At 41.4% G+C, this 22,751-nt stretch overlaps 1 protein-coding gene across 2 annotated transcripts in view; it reads left to right on the top strand.

Annotated features, from left to right (window-relative positions):
• XRCC5 (X-ray repair cross complementing 5) overlaps positions 1–22,751 on the top strand; it is a 93,127-nt gene that overhangs the window by 49,576 nt on the left and 20,800 nt on the right. For both annotated transcript variants that reach the window (XM_043577756.1, XM_043577757.1), the window contains exons 15-16: positions 1,898–1,991; positions 3,930–3,999. In XM_043577756.1, the coding sequence (XP_043433691.1) occupies positions 1,898–1,991; positions 3,930–3,999 (164 nt within the window). The remainder of the gene's footprint in view (positions 1–1,897; positions 1,992–3,929; positions 4,000–22,751) is intronic.

The raw sequence follows: 22,751 nt of genomic DNA on the forward strand, positions 1-22,751 counted from the left end.
CCACCGAGAGACATGATTAGTTTAATATTTGTAAAATTCCTAATAATGCTATTAAATGGTTCAATCTTGAGAATATTAACCGTATTCAAATTTTTACTACTTTCTGCTTATTGCCTTTACCTGCCCAGTCCTGGAGGATTGATATATATGTCGCTTTGTCCTTCCTTCCCTAGAACCTTATTTTGGAGGGTTTAAGAAATTCTTCATGCAATTCAACCTTGCATTCTCACAGAACTTAGCATAGCACTTTGGATATCTCATACTTCTTTTCACCACGGTCTAAGTTAATTTGTGTTTTTGGAAGACAGTAGATGAGTAGTTAATATGCTCATGGTACTTTTCATCGTAGTATTTTTCTAAGGAGCAAACAGAAGACCAGAGACAGGAGTCACTTACTAGACTTTAAACTCTATGTATAAAAAAATTAATATATCTTCAAAATCAATTCCTTCAAGAAGGTGTAAGAGTCCAGGGTTAGTCAGTGGGAAAAGTGAGACTGGGATCCAGGAGCACCATGTTTTCTGTCCCTTGGGAAGAACTGGCAAAGGTGAACTGAATGGCTGTGACTTTTTCTTTAACAGACTCAAATTCTGATGGAATTTCATGCTCCCTTGGGCTTGTGCATTTTTCCTCCATTTTTGCCATCAAGGCTTTGTGTTTATTTCTTATTCTATGTGGTGGAAAGAACTCTGGATGACTCACCCCTTTTAATGTTTCCTCGTCCCCATCCTTTTGTCTTCTTTTCTTTACTTCTCAAAGGGAAAAAGGCAAGTGGCCAATGGGAAAGATGTCAAGTAATAAAAAGTTTCAGTTCATGTTTGTGAGGCTGTAACGATTGCTTCGGTCCTTTTATCCCACTGGAAGAGAAGACTCATTATTGAAATATCATTGAATAAGCCAGCTCATACCTCATTTTTCTTTGTTTTTAGAATAACCTCTTCTTCAAGACTCATTCTCTGAAGTTAGGGCTTTTGAACGAAAACACCTCACGCTTAGAAATACTAGATCTTAGTTATTAACGTCCCTCCTCCTTCAGCCATTTCTTGACAGCTACTTTTGGCCTAGATTGATTATTTGTCTGGGGGAAAGTCTTCATATCTCTATATGTTCATCAGCTTATGGGAGATTATGGGCAGTCTTTGAATTTGATTTCTTCTCCTTTGCAATTAATTTGTCCTCCTCTTGACTTTAAGGCAGGCTGTTGAAGCCAGCCGGTTACTTGAGACAAGATGTTTGATATAAATCCTTGGAATCCTCTTTCCCTTACCACACAGATGCTGGTAGACTGTTAGCATATTGCCCAAAACAGAATTAGGTTTATAAAAGAACAAATTAAAAGGCTTTTTTTGAAAGTGTTTTTTTAAGTTTAAGACTTCTCTAAGAATAAGGTCTTACATATTTAATTAGGGATTGACTAGTAAGTTTTGACAGCTGTGAGTAGAAGCTTACAAAGCTCTCACATCCATGATGGAGAAGATGGGATAGTAGACCCAAAGGTCATCTGTGTCCATGGAAAGCTAATAGATATCGATTCCGGGACAGAAACTAGCAAATACTTTCTGAAGGGCAAACGGGTCTCTTCGTGAAACGCTGCATTGCTTCTCCCTGTGCTTGCGGTTCATCCTTGGCGGGGGCCGCGTGACGCGGCTGCGGATTATGACTTCTGTGGCGCCGTGAGGCACAGCCAGGGCTGCTCTGCTCCCGCCAGGCCGGCAGGAGTCCTGGGGCCGCGAGAAGGAGGCAGGCTCTTCTTTAAAGAGGGAGTAAGTGCGGCTGTTCATTTTTGACACGTGAAAAAGAAATGTATACTTTACACGTCAGCCAAGTCTGGGTTTCCTGTTGTTTATTCTGTTTTTTTTGGGGGGGGGGGGACAAAACCCATTTATTTCTTTTCCAGCCATGAAGAGGGACCCGCCTCTAAAAAACTGAAGACTCAGGAAGGGGAAGCATGCTTTAGCGTCTCCAGCCTGGCTGAAGGCAGTGTCACCAGAGTAAGCAGAACTTTTCCAGGGCCTTTTGGGAAGGTTGGGACTTGGGGCAGATTGCATCAGTTTTTGTTAGTCCTTCAATAAATCACTTTCTCTGGTCCTTTCGGTATATGAACCGTACACACCCTTCCCACACTGCTTCCTTTATTGTCAGGGAGTTTCCTGTAGAATTCTCTATATGACATATAGTACTTAGAGCACCGTATAATATGTAGCACATGGAACAGCTTAAGTGGTAGCCCTTTTTGTGGAGCTGTTTTGGTTGGCTTTATTTTGCAGCTTTCTGTTTAGTTAAAATGATAGGATAAGTGGAGGTTGATGGTATGGGTCTTAGGCTCCAAATATGTAAAATTTAAGAGCGTAACTCCTCTATTTCTTTTCTAATGTACAACTTCAGAACAGGTCTTATAAGCTTAAGACTTCCCGAACCAAGTATCCTTTGACACTGAGACCTTTTTTTAATGGAAGATTTTGGAACTTGGATACATTATGTTGTGGCATTATTTTTCATCAGTGATTCTTTTTTTTTTTTTTAATTTTTTTAATGTTTATTTTTGAGAGCGAGAGGAGAGAGAGAGACAGAGCATGAGTGGGGGACGGGCAGAGAGAGAGGGAGACACAGAACCCGAAGCAGGCTCCAGGCTCTGAGCTGTCAGCACAGGGCCTGATGCGGGGCTGGAACCCACAAACCACAAGATCATGACCTGAGCCGAAGTCGGACGCTTAACCGACTGAGCTATCCAGGCACCCCTATAATCAGTGATTCTTTTTTTTTTTTTTTTTTTTTTTTTTTCAACGTTTATTTATTTTTGGGACAGAGAGAGACAGAGCATGAACGGGGGAGGGGCAGAGAGAGAGGGAGACACAGAATCGGAAACAGGCTCCAGGCTCCGAGCCGTCAGCCCAGAGCCCGACGCGGGGCTCGAACTCACGGACCGTGAGATCGTGACCTGGCTGAAGTCGGCCGCTTAACCGACTGCGCCACCCAGGCGCCCCAATAATCAGTGATTCTTAAAAGTTGTCCCTCACTAGTCAAATACACTAGGCAGGATAGATAGCATTAGGGCATGCCTTTTTCCAACCTCAAAAAGAAATGCTCTCAGAAAAACTAAACATCTGAAAATTACTTGGATTTTATTTCAGTGTTTTATAGTAAAGGGAAAAAAATCATGACCTTATTTGTTCTGAGAGCTTTTCTGACTGCTAGCCCAGAGCAAACTGGAAACTTCGGTACATTTTGTACCAAAGTTTACCAACCATAATAGAACCCTGTTGTCTTCTCCCCTGTGAACTGAGTGAAACATCGGGCCTATTAAGGTTGGCAGTGGAAGGTTAAAGACCCACATGTGATCAGGAAGTGCCATCTAGTGTGGCAGAGCGTTTCATCTTTGAGACTTCCCCACATAGCACTGTAGTAAATCTTTACACAACATCTGCTTTTACTTTGCGGGGACACGTTCAGCCTGGGCATGTTTGTATGTTCTACCAAAACTTCAGTGCCAAAGAGTCAGCAAACCGAGCAACCGGCTGCTGTTTCTCATGTCATCTGCAGTGGGGCAAATCTATTCTGAACTGACCCCGCACTGCAGAATCCTCTCCTTCCTAATTGGCTGGGTGTCTGGACGTACCAGCACTGTGTCACATAAAGCTTCTAGCTGAGTTGGCTGGTGACTTGGGTTGTAATCCTGCCGACCTCTCTGGAAAGAAGTCATCTTGCTTCAAGAGAGGTGAGTACAAGTACAGACAGCGGCTCTTTGGCCACAGGAATCTGCTTGCTTTTCACAGAAGCCTGGAACTAGAAATGAATAGAAAGGGCCTTGTCTTTGTCTTTGGGTTTATTTTATAAAAGCACACTTACCACATTAAGCCATCTTGTGTTGCCTGGGGTGCTGCCAGAAACAGAAGCGATCTTCAGGTTTATTGTCTGTGCCTGTATTCTAGGTCGGAAGTGTGAATCCTGCTGAGAACTTCCGTGTTCTAGTGAGGCAGAAGAAAGCCAGCTTTGAGGAAGGTGAGTGATATGCCACTGGTTATGCATTTAAGAGAGATAATCAGGGTAATGGCTTTATACTCTGGATTGGGAAGTGTAGTCCTTTGTTGGTGTCCTTTCTATGTAGCAACTTTCTTTCCTGGTGGACCTTTGTGACTCTCCGTTACTGGGGAGCTCACCGAAGCAACATTCTGAGCACTGAAGCAACACAGGTCTGCCCCAGCAGGAAAAGAACTAACTTGTAGGTCTTTCTGTTAAGAAAACTGTTGGCCAGGGGCGCCTGGGTGGCGCAGTCGGTTGAGCGTCCGACTTCAGCCAGGTCACGATCTCGCGGTCCGTGAGTTCGAGCCCCGCATCAGGCTCTGGGCTGATGGCTCAGAGCCTGGAGCCTGTTTCCGATTCTGGGTCTCCCTCTCTCTCTGCCCCTCCCCCGTTCATGCTCTGTCTCTCTCTGTCCCAAAAATAAATAAACGTTGAAAAAAATAAATAAATAAAAAATAAATTAAAAAAAAAAAAAAAGAAGAAAAAAAAGAAAACTGTTGGCCAGAGCCTTAGAGCTTATGGTTCCACTTCATTAAAGTTCTTTGGGGTCTTGTGAGTGAGCTTGGAATAAAACAGTTTTGTCATATCTTCCTATTTTCAGTGACCCATAGTTCTTATTCGAAGCCTAAGGGTTTGAGCTTCTTTATAGAAGTCCCAGGTCATCTTGCTACTACCCCTAGATTTGATCTTTCTGAAATCGCCTACATCCTCACAGTCTTCTTTTGATGAATTGTAACCTAGAATTCCATTTAGGCTGGGACTAATATTAAAAGTTTCTTGGAATGGACAGAGGGTCCAGGACCAACATTCATTCACTTGGTGGTGGTCAAGTTCTTGTTCATTAACTCTTTAAGGAGTAGCAGCTGGCAGTTGTAACCCTGCTGGTTTGTGTCTACAACAGCATTGTATTCATTGTTGCCTTTCAGAGGCAGACCTGTCTGTGAGCTGCGTTTCTGCGTGTTTACGCTAATGTGTACAGAACCTCTTTTCCTACTTCTTGGCCTTTTAGGGGCAAAATGACTCCTAAATGTTAGAAAACTTTATACAGTCTAGTTTAATCATCTGCAGTGCCTAGCATAGGTGTAGGTTACTTCTTAAGGGTCTGAGGATCCTAGCCAGCTGCCTGGATGTGCTGTGCTCCTGCCCAAAAGCATTCGCAACCAGCTGAGCCCCAGAGCGTGCAGCCTACTAGACCACGTCTTGTTGGCAGGAACGTCAGAAGGCCAGCTCAAGAGAATTTCCGGAGGAAGAGGAGCTTCGTGGTCATGATAATCTATGTATGTCTTGTGTTTTGAGATGGGGAAAGAGCTTTTTGCCCTGTTAAGAAGCGCTATATAGGAGAAAATTCGCTTTTGAGTTTAACACAAAGCAGAACTACATCTAAATAGAAGAAGGAAATTAAAGTGGCAGCTTTGTGGAAGGCTTGGTGGAAACTTCTACTTTTGGGATTTCTCTCCTTCATACAGGGGACAATCAAAGGAAGCATTCACAACGTCTTAACCAGTGCTGTGTTCTGCTTGGCTGCTTGGCTGTTGTGACTGTGTTTGGAAGAATGCAGTGACAAGTCAGCCATCGTCTATCATGATTATGTTTTTGCAGAAAGATGGAGGCCTTCTTAGCTTTTGATTATAGGTTGTCAGTCACCTTGGCCAAAGTCAAATGACCTCCCTTTAGAAGTGACTGGTCTTTCTGGCTGGTATAGGCGTGGTCTCTTCAGGGACTAAATCTGGCATCATCACAATCGTAAAGGCAGCCACTAGTGTCTGCTGTGTTCAAGTCATTGTGCTAGCATATTCTATATATAATAGCATATGCTGAGCTATTATATTATTTGTCTCATTTACCCTCATAGCAATCTTGCAGTCATGTGAGCAAATGGAGAAGATGGTAGAGCTTTAACGGCTGGTGCCAGAATTTTCTAAGAAAAATAATTTTTTTTAATTGGGAAAAATATCTTGATAACTGCTTAGGGTAGAGGCTGAGTCTCTGTCCCCAGGCTTTGGTGGTTGGCCAGTCAGGCTTCAGAGGAGAGGGAAGCTACTAACATCATAGAAGTAGAAAAACTGGAGCTAGTTCAGGACAGGAGGGGATGATCCGAAAGTGGAAGAGAGGAAGTGGAATGGGTATTTATATAAGGACACAGCATTCTACGTTGTGTTCCCAGCTCACGACTGCACATGTTCGGTGTCAGTAAAACTCAGGAATCCTTGGTTTGAGTGTTCTATTTGGGGAAGCTGGTGAAGAGGCAGGAGTTTGGTCTGGAATTACTTCAGGTAGAGCAGAGAAAGGACCTCAGGGCATTAGAGACCAGAGCCTGAAGAGGTCAGGAGAGAGTAAATTCCTAAGAATTTGCTCGCATATCGGGAAAACCATGTTTCGCAGGCCATGGGATTGGGGATTCGAAGCAGTCTTGTGAAGATAACAAGGGCAAGTGACCTCTAGATGACATACAAGTTACAATAGGTATCATTCTCCCCACTTTACAGATTGAAAACTATAAAACTAGAAGAGATGAACTTCCCTCCAGAGCAGTCAGGGAATCGAATCCCTATCGTTTTCAAATACTGGATTTGTCTACTTAGCTGACTTTGTCCTGATTGCTAATGCCCTCCTTTCCTACACATTTTTGTTGTTGTTCAGACATAATAAGGTCATGTATTTTAAACCTTTGCTCCTTTTATGTTGAATGTGACTGAATCCTGGTGAGCTGCTGGTGTGATGGTGGGGTCCCTCTGTTCCTCTGGCTAGGACTCGGTCAGTGAGAGCTCTGCAGTGACCTCACAAAGGCAGACTTTCTGCAGGGCTCTGGGAAAATGGGACTGCACACTTGTCAGCACCGGTTCTGTTTTGTGGTCCTAACCTGGCTTCCCTTTTGTCCTTGTGTCCTTGCTTCACTCTCCAGACATTTTGTTTGTTCATTACTTTTCCTACCTTTGTTCTACATGGTCTACCTTTGTTCCACATCTCTACTAAGCCCCTTTGTGAGTGAAGACTCACTTCCCTTGAAGCCGAAAGTCATCCTCCAGACTTGAAGCTACCTTTCTGGTATTGACCTCCTCCGTCCCTCCCAAGGATCTGTGCCAAGGGTCAGGGAGAGAGAAGCTCTTCTCTTTCCTCCAGTAGATTTGCTTTTTAAATTTCAGTTGCCAAAAGCATGATCAGTAATAAATGGTAAGGTTGTTTCACCCTTAGAACTTGACCTGTTCATCTATTAAACTAAAATGTGGGTATTTCTTTCCATTTGGCCTAATAGTGTGGTCAGCGTGAGTATTGTGACCCTGTCACTTTGACACCAACAGTCTGCAGTAGGCATCTACACATTTTCATATCTTCTGGCTTTCCGTGTGAGGGATATTTCTTGTTCTAAGCTTTTTGGCATAGAGATGACACTGAACCCCGGGAATGTGTTCTTTCCGGCCGCTGATACTTCTGTAAGCTATCTTTGATTCTCAGGTGCCCTTCTTTTTCTGGTTCCTTTCCTTCTCCACCCCACCCCACCCCACCATTCTGTCACTACAGTTTTACAATAGAAAATTTCTTGACCACCATTGTATACATGGTAATCGTTTCTCAAAGGTGAAAGTAGTTTCCCTCACACAGTTCCTAAGTGCATCAGCGCTGTCATCCGTGGTGTCTTTTATCTGTTAATTGTGGGATAGTGGAAGAACCTGAGGGCACAGAGTCCTCAGAGACTCCTCGAATCCGGGTTATCCACTTAGGTGAACACCCACCTCCACCAACTCTTGGAGGAACACCATGGATTTTGAACTCCCTGTCCCTTCCCTGCTTTTACTTAGGAAGAGTGATAAAGTGGCCAAAAGATAGACCGCAGATTAGAGGAGGAAAAACCACATTACTTAGGCCTCCAAATAATTTCTTCGTGCTTGAGATATGTCTAAATTTAGAGGTTCCTACTGAATATGAGATACTATGTCAAGTAGCTTGAATGTACCTGGTGTATCAAAAACAGGTTCTCTGAGGACCTTATGAGTCAGAAAAGATGGATCTGTGGAGACAGATAAAAGGATGGAATGTAACTGTGTTCCGTGGACCCTGTTTTTGCCCCTTCGATTATAGGTTTTATGTTAGGCTTCTGAGGAGTGACAGGGTGGTGTAGCTCTGATCTACCCAGTGGAGTTCACAGGCCATGGTTGTTGTAAAAAACAAACCTGTCAAGAGGAGCCATTCTGCACAGAAATGGTGGACATTTAACATTGCATCTATGTACAGTAGATGTGCACATACCCATTTGATTAGGTGATTGACTAGAATCACTGTATTCTCTGGCAGTAGAGGCCTTTCGTTTTTCTCCTGTTTCCTCTCACTTTGTTTGAACCACTTTTCATCCTCAAGCTTTCTTGCCTTTGTTCTTACTTCATTCTCCTTTAGCAAATAGTATCCTTTCAGTTTGAAAGGGTGTTTCTTAAAATTTATCAACACTGGTTAGAATGTGGTAACAATTGGTGGCAAAATTACGGCATTCGTAGAAACCAAAGAGACAGTTTTCAATTCCAGTTTTGTATGGGATAGCACCACCCGTGTGCACAGCAGGTTACTTATGTGTGTTATCTATCATGAAGCAAGCCCTGAATTCTGGATTCCCAGGAGTTGAGATCTAGGAGAAGTTTCCTGGGTGTGTGTGTGTGTGTGTGTGTGTGTGTGTGTGTGTGTGTGTTGTAATGGGTCTGATTTATGTAATCTTGGGTATGGATTATGTAACTTATAGCTCTTTCCAGATAAACATAGGAAGATAAAAATATAGCCTTTTTTTGTTGTTTTACACAGAGCTGGTAAATTTAAGGAAAATAACTTCTGTTGGATACTCTGAATGTCTTGAAAGAAGGATACTAAATACAAACAGTAACTAAAATTGTAAACATCTTCAGCCCTATAAAAGTTTTCTTTCTTTTTTTTTTTTTTTTTTTTTTTTTTTAACAATGTGACATACTTTCTTAGTCCTTTCCCAGAACAACAGTGACGCATCTACTCAGGAGAGAAAACACATGATTGTGGGTTCTAGAGGGGTCCGTGCTTTATATTTTTTATTCAGTAGGACACTTGTTCCTCACTGGGTTCCCTTGTGACGTGTTTAGTTTTAAATTGTTAAACCCCAGAACTAGACTGTCTGGGGTTATTTTATGTCCCATTTATCGATAACAAGAAGTCTTACTTGAAAACAAATATCCATTTATTTGGAAGTGGAAAGGGGATTCGCCATAAGGGTATGTTGGTATTTGACACGGTAATTATATAATATCAGTGACCTGGGAGTGTCTCCTGTATCTTCCTGTGGGCCAACTGAGGCCCAGAGTAGTTGACTTTCCACAGATGATTGCGAATGTGTGGAACACACTGGATCTTGCGGCTTAAACTTCTTCATTGGCTGCATACATTTCATTAGACAGCAAAGCTCTGCCCCGGAGTTTACATTTAATATAAAATTCATCAGCGAAATAATTAAAACTAAAATCTTGAAGACTAAAAGAAAAGAAAAAAATACATGGCACACAAAGCAAAGACCATCGTGGACACATAACCACTTGGAAAGTGTTTTGGCTTTTCATGAACTCTCCCTAAAAGGCTTCTAGCCATTCTTCCTCAGCTTTCTAAATTCTTCCAAGTTCTTGTCCATCTGTGGATCAGAAGATGTCTAATGACAGGGTATGGTTCTTGTAAAATGTAGCCTGGCTCTCCATTAAGAAAGAGAGCCAGTGGGTAGCATAAAAAGAACAGGCTGGGGGCGCCTGGGTGGCGCAGTCGGTTAAGCGTCCGACTTCAGCCAGGTCACGATCTCGCGGCCCGTGAGTTCGAGCCCCGCGTCAGGCTCTGGGCTGATGGCTCAGAGCCTGGAGCCTGTTTCTGATTCTGTGTCTCCCTCTCTCTGCCCCTCCCCTGCTCATGCTCTGTCTCTCTCTGTCCCAAAAATAAATAAAAAACGTTGAAAAAAAAAAAAATTAAAAAAAAAAAAAAAAAAAGAACAGGCTGTTTGCTGAGGGTGTGTTCTCGGTGAGCACTGGGACTTCTTCGTGAGGGCGTTAAAGGGGGTCTACGTGTGCTATACGACCGCGTCCCTACTCAGCATTTTGTTCTGTCCTGTGAGGCAGAAGGTGCATGCCTTAATCCTGCTGAACATTTTTTCTCCTTTTTATGTCAAACAAGGAAAGGGTATTTTTCCCTCTGGCTGGAAATGTGGAACCCACATAGACGCTTTGCCCTCGTCAGAACAAGCAGACGAGCAGAGTCTGGTCTGAGGCCTGCATTTAACGCAGGAAGCTGCTGCATTTGACCCCGGGGGCTGTCCTCACGGTAGCAGGCTCTGCTGGAAGGACGCAGAATTAGTGAGGAATTAGTGACGGGTGCTTCGGAGAAAGCTTGCCGTCGGAGTCCACCCTTGCAGTGAATGCTAATGGGAATGATTTGTGAGGCAGAGAGCAGTTGAAGTACTTACTCAAGGCACCTCAGTTCTTTCTCTCAACCTCCTATAAATCCTGTGCTTCTCGCTTGCATGGTGGATGATCGTCACGCGGGGCATTGCACTTGCTTCTCCTTGAATTGGGCCGTCCTCAAGATTGCTTCCTAAGCCCAGCTGGTTGAAGAAGAAAACTGATTTCAGATTGTGCTGATGTGCAAACTGCTTTAATCAATGACTTAAAGTGACTGCTCGTGGCAAACAACAGAAGCTCTTAACCAATTAAGATGTTTAGGGAAGGATGTTAGGCTTTTGTTAAAATAGTCACTAATCAGCTGAAATGTGTTAAGAGGAGCCTAGAAACAGCTTGGAGTCCCACTTAAACGCAATAAAAGTGTTTTGGCCCTCCCCTTTCAAATTGCAAGCCCAAGGCAAAAAATATGCTGACGCAGAAAGAAGTGGCAAGTATAATTTGATACAGTTAGTCCTGTCTGTTATGCACGTCTACATAAAACTTTTAAAAATGGCGTGCTTGTTGTTTTTTAGGCTAGAGAAGGGGGGGAATTTGGTTCAGATGTGGAGCACAGTTTCAGTGGGGCTTGAGAATATCAGCATAGATGCCTTTGGACAAAGGAGAAAAGTGAACTTCCTTTTTTTTTTTTGCAGTTTCTTATGACATGACGGAGAAAAATCTTTAGTTAATAGTTCTGATTAAAGGCCCATTCGTAGCCTGAACTGTGCCTCCCCAAATTTATATGCTAAAGCCCTAACCTTTAACGTGCTGGCATTTGGGTACAGGGCCTTTGGGAGGCCACTAGTTTCAGATGAAGTCATGAGGGTGGAGCCCTCATCATGGGATTGGTGCCCTTAGAAGAAGAGACACCAGTTTGTGCTTTTTCTTCTCTCTTCTCTGCCTGTCTTTTCTCTCTGCCATCTGAGAGTACAGTGAGAAGGTGAATGTCTGCAAGCCAGGAAGAGAGCCCTCACCAGAACCTGACCATGTTAGCATCAGCCCCAAGAACCACGAGAAAATAAATTTCTGATGTTAAAGCCGCCTAGCCCTTGGTATTTTGTTATGGCAGCCTGCACTGACTAATACAGGCCCATTTTCATATCCTCTGTCAGATAAAACTGCTGAAATCTGGTACTTCATCTCTTTGTGTCTTTCGGAGGTAATGAGAAGCACTGAAACACTCAGGATAGCCCCTGTGGGCCATTAGAGTCAGGAGCCGTTTCTCACAGGAGAACATCTTTTCGATAGCTCCCTTGGCGTTTGGAATCTAGCAGTGTTTCCTTGGGGGCACTGAGGATAAAATCTGCTCTCTGAGCTTTAGCAGTTACTCTATTGTAGAAACTTAGTGTCAGCATCCCCTCTGTCTGTGGTAGATCTCCACAGATCTCCTAGCTAAATTGTACTTACTTTTGGTCGCTATTTTAATAGTGTATTGAAGTGTAATTTTCTACCATAAGATGTACTAATTCTGAGTGCAACTCCGTGATCTTTTTGTAAATTTCGAGTTGTATGATCATCACCACAAACCAGTTAGAAAGTTTTCCCTCCTCCCAGAAAGGTCCCCCTGACTATTTGTAGTCAATTCTTTTCTCCTGCCACCACCCCAAGTAACCACTTTCTGTTTCTAAAGATTTACCTTTTCTGGAAATTTCACATAAATAGAATCACTCAATATGCAGTCTTTTGCATGTGGCTTCTTTTAGTTAGCATAACAGGGTGTTTTTTTTGTCTTTTTTTTTTTTTAATGTTTATTTTTGAGAGAGAGTGAGAGTGAGCACATACAAGTGGGAGAGGGGCAGAGAGAGAGGGAGACACGGAATCCAAAGCAGGCTCTAGGCTCTGAGCTGTCAGCACAGAGCCAGAGGTGGGGCTCAAACCCACAAACCATGAGATCATGACCTGAGCCCAAGTCGGACACTTAACCAGCTGAGCCACCCAGGCACCCCAGCATAACGTTTTTGAAGTTTTTCATGTAGTAGCATATATCAGCAATTGGTTTCTTATTGCTGAATAATATTCCATTTTATGGATATGCCACATGTTTATCCATTCATCAATGGATGGATATATTCGGATAGTTTCCAGTTTTTAGCTATTATAAATAACGCGATGAACATTTGTATACAAGTCTTTGTATTTTTTCAGGGTGCCTGGGTGGCTCAGTCGGTTAAGCGTCCCACTGTTGATCTTGGCTCAGGTCATGATCTCACGGTTGGTGAGGTTGAACCCCATGTCGGGCTCTGGTGTGGAGCCTGCTTGGGAGTCTCATCTCTCTCTGCCCTACCCCCACTTGCACATGTGCACTTTCTCTCTCAAGATAAATAAGTAAACTTTAAAAGAAAAACAAGTCTTTGTGTTTTTCATTTTTCTTGAGCAAGAGTAGAATTGCTGGGAAGTTTGTGTTTAACTTTTTAGAAATAGCCAAACTTCTTTCAGAGCAGCTTACCATTGAACCCTTCACCAGCAGTGAAGGAGGGTTCCACATTCTCCATATCTTTGGTGACACTTGTGTTGTCTCTTTTCAGTTATCGCTATTCTAGTGGCAATGTGTTGATATCTCTGTGGTTTCAGTTTGCAGTTCCTACACTAATGATGCTGTGCTTTTTTCAAGTGGGCATTGGCCATTCATATATCTCATTTTCTTTGGTGAAATGTCTATCAAATCTCTTCCCATTTTTTAATTCAGTCAGCTTATCAAGATGTAAAGAATTCTGTATACGTTTATCAGAGAGTGATTTGCAAATATTTTCTACAGTCTGGTTTATCTTTTTAATGGTGTTGTTCGAAGTGTAAAATTTTTAATTTCGATTTTCTAATATATCATTTTTTTTTCTTTTAGGAACTATCCTTTCGCAGTCTTACATAAGAAATCTTTGCCTAGCCAAGTCACAAAATTTTTCTTCTGAAAGCTTTAGGTCTATAATCTATTTTGAGTTGATTTTTGTAAATGGTTATGAGGTGAGTATCTAGATTGATTGATTTTCATAGGGTAACCAATTATCCCAGCACCATTTATTTGGAAGACTATTCTTTCCCCATCCAGGTGCCTTGGCACGTTGTTGAAAAGCAACTGACCATACATGTGAGAGTTTATTTCTATACTCCTCAATTCTTGTCTGTCCTTCATTGATACATTGTTACCCTTATAGTAAGTTTTGAAATACTAGGTCTTTTAATTTTGTTTTTTTGTAAAATAGTTTTGACTAATCTAGGTCCTTTGCATTTCCATATAAATTTTAGAATCAGCTGTTCAATTTTCTGGAAAAAGCCTGCTGGGATGTTGACAGGGATTGCATTGAGTATATAGAATAATTAAGGGAGGATTTCCATCTTAACAATATTGATTTTTTTTAAATCCATGAACATAGGATATTTTTCCATTTATTTAGGTCTTACTTTCTCTCCATAGTGTTTTATAGTTTTTAGTGTTCAAGTCCTGTACTTCTTTTGTTAAATTTTTGCAAGTATTTAATTCTTGTCAACGCTAATTGTGAATGGATTTTTTTTTTTAGTTATTTTTTGACTTGTTTGTTGCCAGTATAAAGAGATAATGATTTTGTTTATTGATCTTATATCCTGCAACCTTATTAAATTTCTAATAGTTGTTTTTATATGCTCTGGATTTTCTGCATGCAGGATGATGTTGTCTGCAAATACAGGCAGTTTTATTTCTTCTTTTCTGATTTGTAGGCCTTAAGTTTCTTTTTCTTGATTTTACTGGCTAGAACATGCAGTACAATGTTAAAATAGAATGATGCAAGTGAATATGCTTGTTCTTAAAGTCAAGAGGAAAGCTTTAAGTCTTCTTAGTGTATGATGTTCTGATTTTTCTGGTTCATTTTATCAACTTGAAGAAAGAAGTCTTTTCTCATTCCTAGTTGGTCGAGAGTTTTTATGATGAATGGATGTTGACTTTTGACAGATGCATTTTCTATATAGAAATGATTCTATGGGTTTGATTCTTTACTTAATATGCTATATTAATATTAGTTGATTTTCAGTGTTTTTTAATAATTTTTTTAATGTTTATTTATTTTTAAGAGAGAGAGAGAGAGAGACAGAGTGCAAGTGAGGGAGGGACAGAAAGAGAGAGGGAGACACAGAATCCAAAACAGGCTTCAGGCTCAGCTTCCGAGCTGTCTGCACAGAGCCTGATGTGGGGCTCGAACCCACGAACTGTAAGATCATGAACTGAGCCAAAGTCAGACGTGTAACTAACTGAGCCACCCAGGTGCCCCATTGATTTTCCGTTGTTAAACCAGGCTCACCTGTAGGGATAAATTCCAATCAATCATGGTATATAATTCTTTTGTATGTTTCTGAAGTCATTTTGCTGATACTTTGTTAGGATTTTTATTTATATGCCCATAAGGGATACTTTTCTATAGTTTTCCTTTCTTGTGATGTCTTTGGCTTTGATATCAGGGAAGTGCAGGCCTGATAGAATGAGTTGAGAAGTATTCTTTCTTCCCTGTCAAGATTAGTACTTACTTCTTTTTTAAGTATTTGATAGAATTTGCCAGTGAAACCTCCTAGGCCAGGGTTCTTTGTGGGAAGCTTTCTAACACTGCATTATTTTACATATTATAGGCTCAATCAGATTTTCCATTTCTGCTTGAGTTTGATGTAGTAATTTGTGTCCTTATAAGAATTTGTCAATTTCATCTAAATTGTTTAATTTATTGGTCTAACATTATTCATATTATTTTTCTCTTAAATTCTGTGGGTTGATAGTGATGTCTGCTCCTTAATTCTTGATTTTGGTATCTTGTATCTTCTCTTTTTCTTGGTCAGTCTAAGTAAAGATTTATGCGTTTCACTTATCTTTTATAGAAGACCCTAACTTGTGTTTTTATTGATTTTTTTCCATTATTTTTTTATTTCATTGATTTTTTTTTTTTTTTTTTTTTTTTTTTTTTTTTTGCTCTTTCATGGTCTTTATTATTACCTTCCTTTTGCTCATTTTGGATTTAATTTGGTCTCTTTTTTCTGGTTTCTTAAAAGCTTAGAATTTTGATCTGAAAGCTCATTCCTTCTCTAACATAGGTATTGAAAGCTATGCATTTCCTTCAGCAGGTTGTTTAGCTGCACACCTTAAATTGTGATGTATTGTTTTTATTTTCATTCAGTTCACATGCTTTCTAATTTCTTTTGTGATTACCTCTTAGACCCTTGGATTATTTAGAAGAGTGTCTAATTTGCAGACATTGGGAGACTCCCAAATTTCTTCTGTTGTTGGTCTTTCTCTCTATTCCATTGCAGAACATATTTTGAGTGGTTTCAACCCCTTTAAATTTATTGAGACTTGTTTCATGGCTTACACTATAGTCTGTTCTGACACGTGTTCCGTATGCCCTTTAATGTACATTCTGTTGTTGTTAGGTCAAGGGTTCTGTAAATGTCAGGTAGGTCAGTTTGGATGATAGTTTGTTCAAATCTATATCCTTGTTGATTTTCTGTCTAGTTGTTCTCCATGATGTTCTGAGTATTGGAAGTTATTTCCCTTGAGATTTTGTGGACTAGTGAGACCTTTATAATTTTTGCCTCACCTAGCTAAACAAAAATCTGGAGGCCCAAGCGAATCTCTGCAGAGTACCAGTGAAGAAAACTTGTCAATTCAAGTAATACTATTTTAAATAAAGGTCTTCAGGTATTGGATTTTTTTTAAAAAAATAAGCTTAGATACAGGTACCACAAGATTATGTTTGTGTTTCATAACCCTCTGCTTCATGAAAAGAATTCATTTACTTTGGTAATGACCGACTTAGTACAGGAAGAATTGTGTAGATTGAAGAACTTGTTAGAACACAGGGACGATTAGTTCTAAGTAATGAAAGCCAATTTACATTTTAGTGACAAGAGGTACTATAGTATATATGTATATATAGTATGTAAGTATTAGGTCAGCATTTTTAGATTTGGAAGGTTTATAGGTTCATTATTTCCTCCTGTCATTTGTTTCTTTTGGGTGCCATTTTCTCAAACATGGGTTTATTTTGTTTGATTCTTTATTCGTTACATACATTGAGAATAAAATATATGGAATAACTGAGGTTGGATTATCTCCTCATTATCTCCATTTCTAATAACTCGTAGATGGACTATAATGAAGTCAACAAGACTTATACATTGAAATTTTAAATGTATGAGATGATAGGGAGGGTTGAATATACACACCAAAGGTAAGATTTGCCTGCAGCGTGGGGGCTTAGGTGGCTCAGTCAGCTGAGCTGAGTGTCTGACTCTTGATTTTGGCTCAGATTATGATCCCAGGGTCATGGGATTGAGCCCCACGTTGGGTGCCACACTGAGCATAGAGCCTGCTTGAGATTCCCTCTTTCTCCCTCTGCCCCTCTTCCCTGCTCGTGTGTGCTTGCGCGCGCGCGCGCGCTCTCTCTCTCTCTCTCTCTCTCTCTCAAATAAAATAAAAAATAAAATAAAAATTAAAAAGAAGAATTGCCTCCAGCAAATCTGGTTAGTCTTTCCTGAGTACAGTAGGTAAAATTAAATAATTTGAAGGCCCTTTATTATACAACCTTCTAAGTACATGAATATAAACAGAAAGAAGAAGATGCTGTAAAAAATAAAAAAGAAAGAGATTGTGAAATAGTATTCTGAGTTTCACTATCAGCAAATGCCAATCTATGAAAAATGTCTATGCATTTAGGACCCACTAGAAACAGGACCAATTGTTTATTGCTCCCTAGATGTCTCCTCATTAAAAAATAAGTACATGCTCAATTGGAAAAAATTAAATCGTAATGTAGTAGTACATAAAGCTAAGAAAGTCTCCTCCTTCATCTTCCCCCCCTCTCTTCCAATCTCTCTCCAAACCCACGTCTGTCTTACTTTGTCACTCTCTCCTCAAAGGAGTAACTCTGCTAATCCCTGTTAATGTTGTAGTCAAGATGGTTAATATTTTAGGGTATGGTAAATTGGGGTTATAGTCATAGATAGTACATTTTGGAGAACCCCCCCGCCCCCGGCCATTCCTAGTGAGATCAAGCAGCATGATCTAAGAGGAGAAAAAAAGAGCTCACAGCAAAATGGGATGGTGTTAAGTCATAGTAAGTGACAACAACAGAGATGCCTGCATGCATACGGTCAGGGCAGTGTGGGAAATGGTCTCTTCTCCACCCGCACCTGCATGCATCTCTTAGCCTGTTGCTCTTTGTGTATTTTTCCTCTCCATAGAGCTTTATTTTAGTCATTTTTGTCTCTAAAATTAAAGTGAAGGGTGGTGATAAAAAAAGTTCTAGACTGTCCATTCCTCTTAGTGATAACTGGTTCTAAAAATGCGGTGTGTGGGTTTAAATTGAAGGAATGCAAGAAGGCACACCTGGGTGGCTCAGTCGGTTAAGCACCCGACTCTTGATTTCCACTCAGGTCACAATCTCACGGTTTGTGGAGCTCTGCATTGGGCTCTGCGCTGACAGTGTGGAGCCTGCTTGGGATTCTCTGTCTCCCTCTCTGTCTGCCCCTCCCGATCTGTCTCTTAAAAATAAGTAAATAAACATTAAAAAAAAATTAAATAAAAAAAAGGAACACAAGAAGACATCTTTATTCTTTAGAGGATTTAGAGGAGTAAACCAGTGAGGCTGAGGCCATTTGTTCATCCATGTAGCAAATGGCCGGTGGCCTACTGTGCACTAATCACTGTGGCGTAACACAGACTGGAAACAAATACACGTCAAGTGGTGATAAGCACTTGTGTTACTTTCCAAGGGCTCTGTGACAAAGCACCGCATACTGGCTGGCTTAAAACTACAGAAGTTTATTTTCTCATAATTCTGGAGGCTGGATATCCAAAGTGGAGGTGCCGGGAAGGGAAGGTTGGTTCCATCGGAGGGCTCTGAGGGGAATCTGTTCCATGCCCCTCTCCTACCTCATGGGGACAGCTGGCAGTCCTTCATGGTCCTGGGCTTGTAGATGGGCCACTCCGGTCTCTGCCTCCTCCTCTTCACAGGGAGCTCTCTCACTATGTGTGTCCACATTTCCCTCTGCTTATAAGGGCATCAGTCATACTGGATTAGGACCCATCCTTATGACCTCATCCTAATTTGATTACATCTACAAGGACCCTGTTTCCAAATAAGGTCATATTCTGAGCTTTCAGAAAGGACATGGATTTTCAGAGAATGGTATTCAACTCATGACAGCACTATAGAAAAAAATCAAAATGGAATCGTGGGATAGTGAGTGCTGCGGTGAGATGGGCTTGTGACTTTATGTAGAAAACAAGGACGGGTCACTTTTGAGGTGTCATTCGAACAGAGAATTGAGAAAGATGAGGACAGAGCCTGCTAGGTGTCTTTCGGGAGAACTTTGTAGACCAAGGCAGCAGTATTTTCCCCGGGAGTAGGAACCTGTTTGGCTTCATCTAGGAGCACCAGGGAGGCCAGCGTGGCTGGAAGAAATAGGAGATGAGATCAGGGGGTGGCTGGGGTACATGTCACATAGGGCCTCCTAGACCTTTTGTTTTTACTCTGAGTGAGGTAGGAAACCACTGAGGAGTTCTAGGTAGAGGTGGATCTGATTGACTTGTTTTAAAAGTGCCCGGGCCATGCTGAGACTGGCAAGGTGGAGGTAGGCAGAGGAGTTGGAAGGTTGCCGTAGTGCTGCGAGTGAGAAGGAGTAAGAAGTTCAATTCCTGATAGGCTCTAAAAGTAGAATTGGTGGGTTTTACTGACCGTTTAAGTATAGGATGTGAGAGAAGGAAGCAAGTCGAGGATGACTCCCAGGCTTTTGGCCCGAGCACCTGGAAGAAATTGCAGTTTACTGAGAGGGGAAATACATGTTAAGTTGCTTATGCAGGTGTGGAGTGTGGACTTGGGAAAAGAGGCCTGGGCTGTAAACCTGAATCTGCAGAAGTCACTAGAGATGTTCTCTGAAGTCATGAGACTAGATGAGTTCCCTGAGTGGGGGAGGGGTGTGGCACAGATGGAAGGGGTCACTTTGATGCACAAATAGTTCATCCAAGGCAATAGGACACAAGGCACGGTGTGGGTACAGATGCAGGTGGGTGACCGATTTGAGGAAGAATTCATAGACTAGTTTGGTGTAACCTGAGCCAGAAAAGCCCGGACAGGAGAGAGCCCAAAGCAAGGCATCTCAGGTGATGCAGCAACCTAAGTGCATCCTGGTGCTGTGGGTGCTAATAGGACTTCCCCAGAAATAAGGCTTTTCTGATGCTGTTATTTTGCCTCTTGAGTTTACTGTTGATGAGCATTTCTGACCACTTTGTACCCATTTCTAATTCTCTTCTAATTTCTAATCATTTTCTGGATCTGTCTCTCCTTTCCATCCTAACTACCACTGTCATAATTCAGGCTTTCATTACTTCACCATTGGACAGTTATAGCATCCTATATTAATTTATTTTTAAGTAATCTCTACATCCGACATGGAGTTCAAACTTAAACCCTGAGATCAAGAGTCATGCGCTCCACTGACTGAGCCAGCCAGGCACCCCCAGATTTAGCTTCTTACGAAAGCACAAGATTTGATTAAGTGTCAGCCCTTTTTAACCATTCCTCATGTCGTTAAAAGTAGTCCCCCATCTCAAGGCTGCCCACAACCTGGTTCCACTCTGCCATCCCAGACCAGTCTTCTGTAGGTCCCCTCTGCGAACTCTGTTCTCAAACCAAACAGTATTCCTGTTAATATGCTTGTGATACTGGTTTTCCTGCCTCTGTATATTTGCTCATGATACCCCTTCCACAAAGAATGTCCATTCTTTTTTGTCACCCCCAAATCCCACTCTTAAGAGATGCTCCTGATTTAAGAGCCAATATATCCTGGGATACCTGCGCCCAGGAGTAGTTTTATTACAGTATGACACATCATCAAAGGTGCCGCTGTTAGTCTACTGTCAGTGGAACAGATAACCTCCCTCTGTTTTTATGTTCTCTAAGTGCTGCTAAGTAATTTTTTTGTTTCTGTTGTTGACTTTAATGAAGCAGTGCTTGGGAATAATAACAATTTTGAGTTTTTGAATTACAGCATAAGTAATTCTCAAAGTTCTTTGGACCGATTCATAAATCTTAGCCCCATCAAAGAAGTTGAGAAAAATAGTATCTGTGTATTTTCAGCTGTGGAACATTATACAGCTTTCTTCACAAAATCAGAAAGAGGGGGGAAAAATGAAAAAAAAAAAAAAAAGGATCTAAGTGGCCCTTAAGAAAAGATAGCATATAAACACAGGGCATCATCATTTATCAGTTTTTAGGAAGATATATCACATGAAATACCGTTGTTTTAAAATTTCTGGTCCTTGGTGTGTCCTTTTAAGAGTGACACAAATTCTTGAGGCATCATAAAACGTCGTGGGCCATCCCCCTCCATTGTCCACAAAAGCACATTCAAGCAGACTGCCTGCTTCTCTTCCTTTCTGAGGAGTCTGACTCACCACTCACTGTATCTCTTCAACTGATACATGGTTTTCAGTTCCATTCAATTACCAACTTTTAATTGGATCCCATTGCCAGATTGGTCTCCTGTTCCAGAGTGTTTCCTCTTGGCTGCACTGTTACTATGGCTACTTGGTTCCTTCCACTTATTTCCTGCATTAGGGTCATGACATCCACTCTGGTATGAAGCTAGACAGATACTGTGAAATTGCTACGGCACCAAACACCATCATCTTGCATTCTGCCTCCCTCCTACTGCCCATCTGGAATGGGATCAAGTCTACATGGTAAGGTTATCAGTTCTTCTGTATCCCTTTTATTTTAGTCAGCATCACCAAGTTTTAGAGTTCTAGAACTTTGGAAAGTTGCGGAGACCCTCTTTCTCTGCCTTCTCCACTTCCTAGCCCCACCCTAACACGCACTTCCAAGCATATGGCCTATATGTTTCATAAAGGAGCCAAAGACATCACTTCATGCAAAGGTCGATGCAAAGGTCTTCCATGAGCTTTTTTCCTATGTTAGCATCATGTCCCAGTTTTGGACTCTAAGTGCGCTCCATTCTGGAATTGGTGAAATGAGTTACGCTAAAAAGTGGACATTCTTTGGTCTTCAGCAAACTTCTGTATGCCCTGTAAACTTGTGAATATTAATTGACAGTCTTCAGGTTTCGTGGGATATGTTCAGTGAGTCTTTAATGGTTAAGTTGAATGTTAATAAAAAAAAGACCATAGAATGCTATGGAACCCCTCCCTTTTGACCAGGAAACTTAAAAATTTTGCAGCTGACTTGGACATAGACCTGCTCTTACACCCAGGTTATTTAAGATGAGAAATATTATTCATCCAGAATGAAAAAGATGTGTCATAATGTTCTCTTACATAAAGGGAGTTTACCACCAGTGGGCTTGCTGGAACCACTTTTCTAGTTTCTCATTAGCTCACACCAACACCTTTTTTCCAGAGGGAACTAAGTAAGACCATGAGACCTTCAGTGTTAGTCTTCCTGTGGCTATAAAGTGGGACTCAGAGTTAGCTCAAATAAAAACAAAAATAAAATGAGAGAGATCCCCTAGTCTGCAGGAATGGATTCTTGACAATACAGACTTTGCATTTACTCTGCTCCTTGTGCCTGGGGTTTTAATTTAACACATCAATGAAAAGCCAGCATTTAAAGGGGGGAGGGAACCCAGCAGGAATTACTTTTATTAGTGCAATTTGTAAGAAATTACTGCATTTAATGAGAAAATCGTTAAGCATGAAAAAATGGGCTGTGACTGAACTTGCGGAGCTTAAATGGTGAGGTTTTAATTGAGTTTTTTAGTTATTGGTAAGAAAATAGTAATAATAAAAAAATCCGCCAAGGCTGTGTCTATACTGTGGAGGTGGTCAGCATTTTATATACCTTCATTCAATTTCTTGTGCCACTGGTCATGCGTAATACTGTGGCTGTCGTGGTCTCGGTGTCGGGTCCGCTGACTGTTTCTGCTCTTAAAAGGGAGGCAGGCAACTTCTTCTGCCTGCTCCGTGAGGAATGCTGGGGCCAACAGTCTGGTAGAACAGTTTCTAACATGGGGAAGGACAGGGAGGAGGCAAAGAGCAGTACAGAGCTGTGTCTACTCCACAGCCCAGCTGCTTAAAAATAAGACCTTTGAGAGGCGCCTGGGTGGCTCAGTCAGTTAAGCATCTGACTCTTCATTTCGGCTCAGGTTATGCTCTCATGGTTCGTGGGACTGAGCCCTGAGTCCAACTGGTGCTGTTCAGCACAGAGCCTGCTTGAGATTCTCTCTCTCTCTCTCTCTCTCTCTCTCTCTCTCTCTCTCTCTCTGCCCCTCCCCCCCTCAAAAATAAATGAACATTAAAAAAAATAATAAGACATTTGAAAGTCATTTTCAGGTTCATAA

The sequence above is a fragment of the Prionailurus bengalensis genome, chromosome C1 (assembly GCF_016509475.1).
Source record: "Prionailurus bengalensis isolate Pbe53 chromosome C1, Fcat_Pben_1.1_paternal_pri, whole genome shotgun sequence".
NCBI lineage: Eukaryota > Metazoa > Chordata > Mammalia > Carnivora > Felidae > Prionailurus > Prionailurus bengalensis.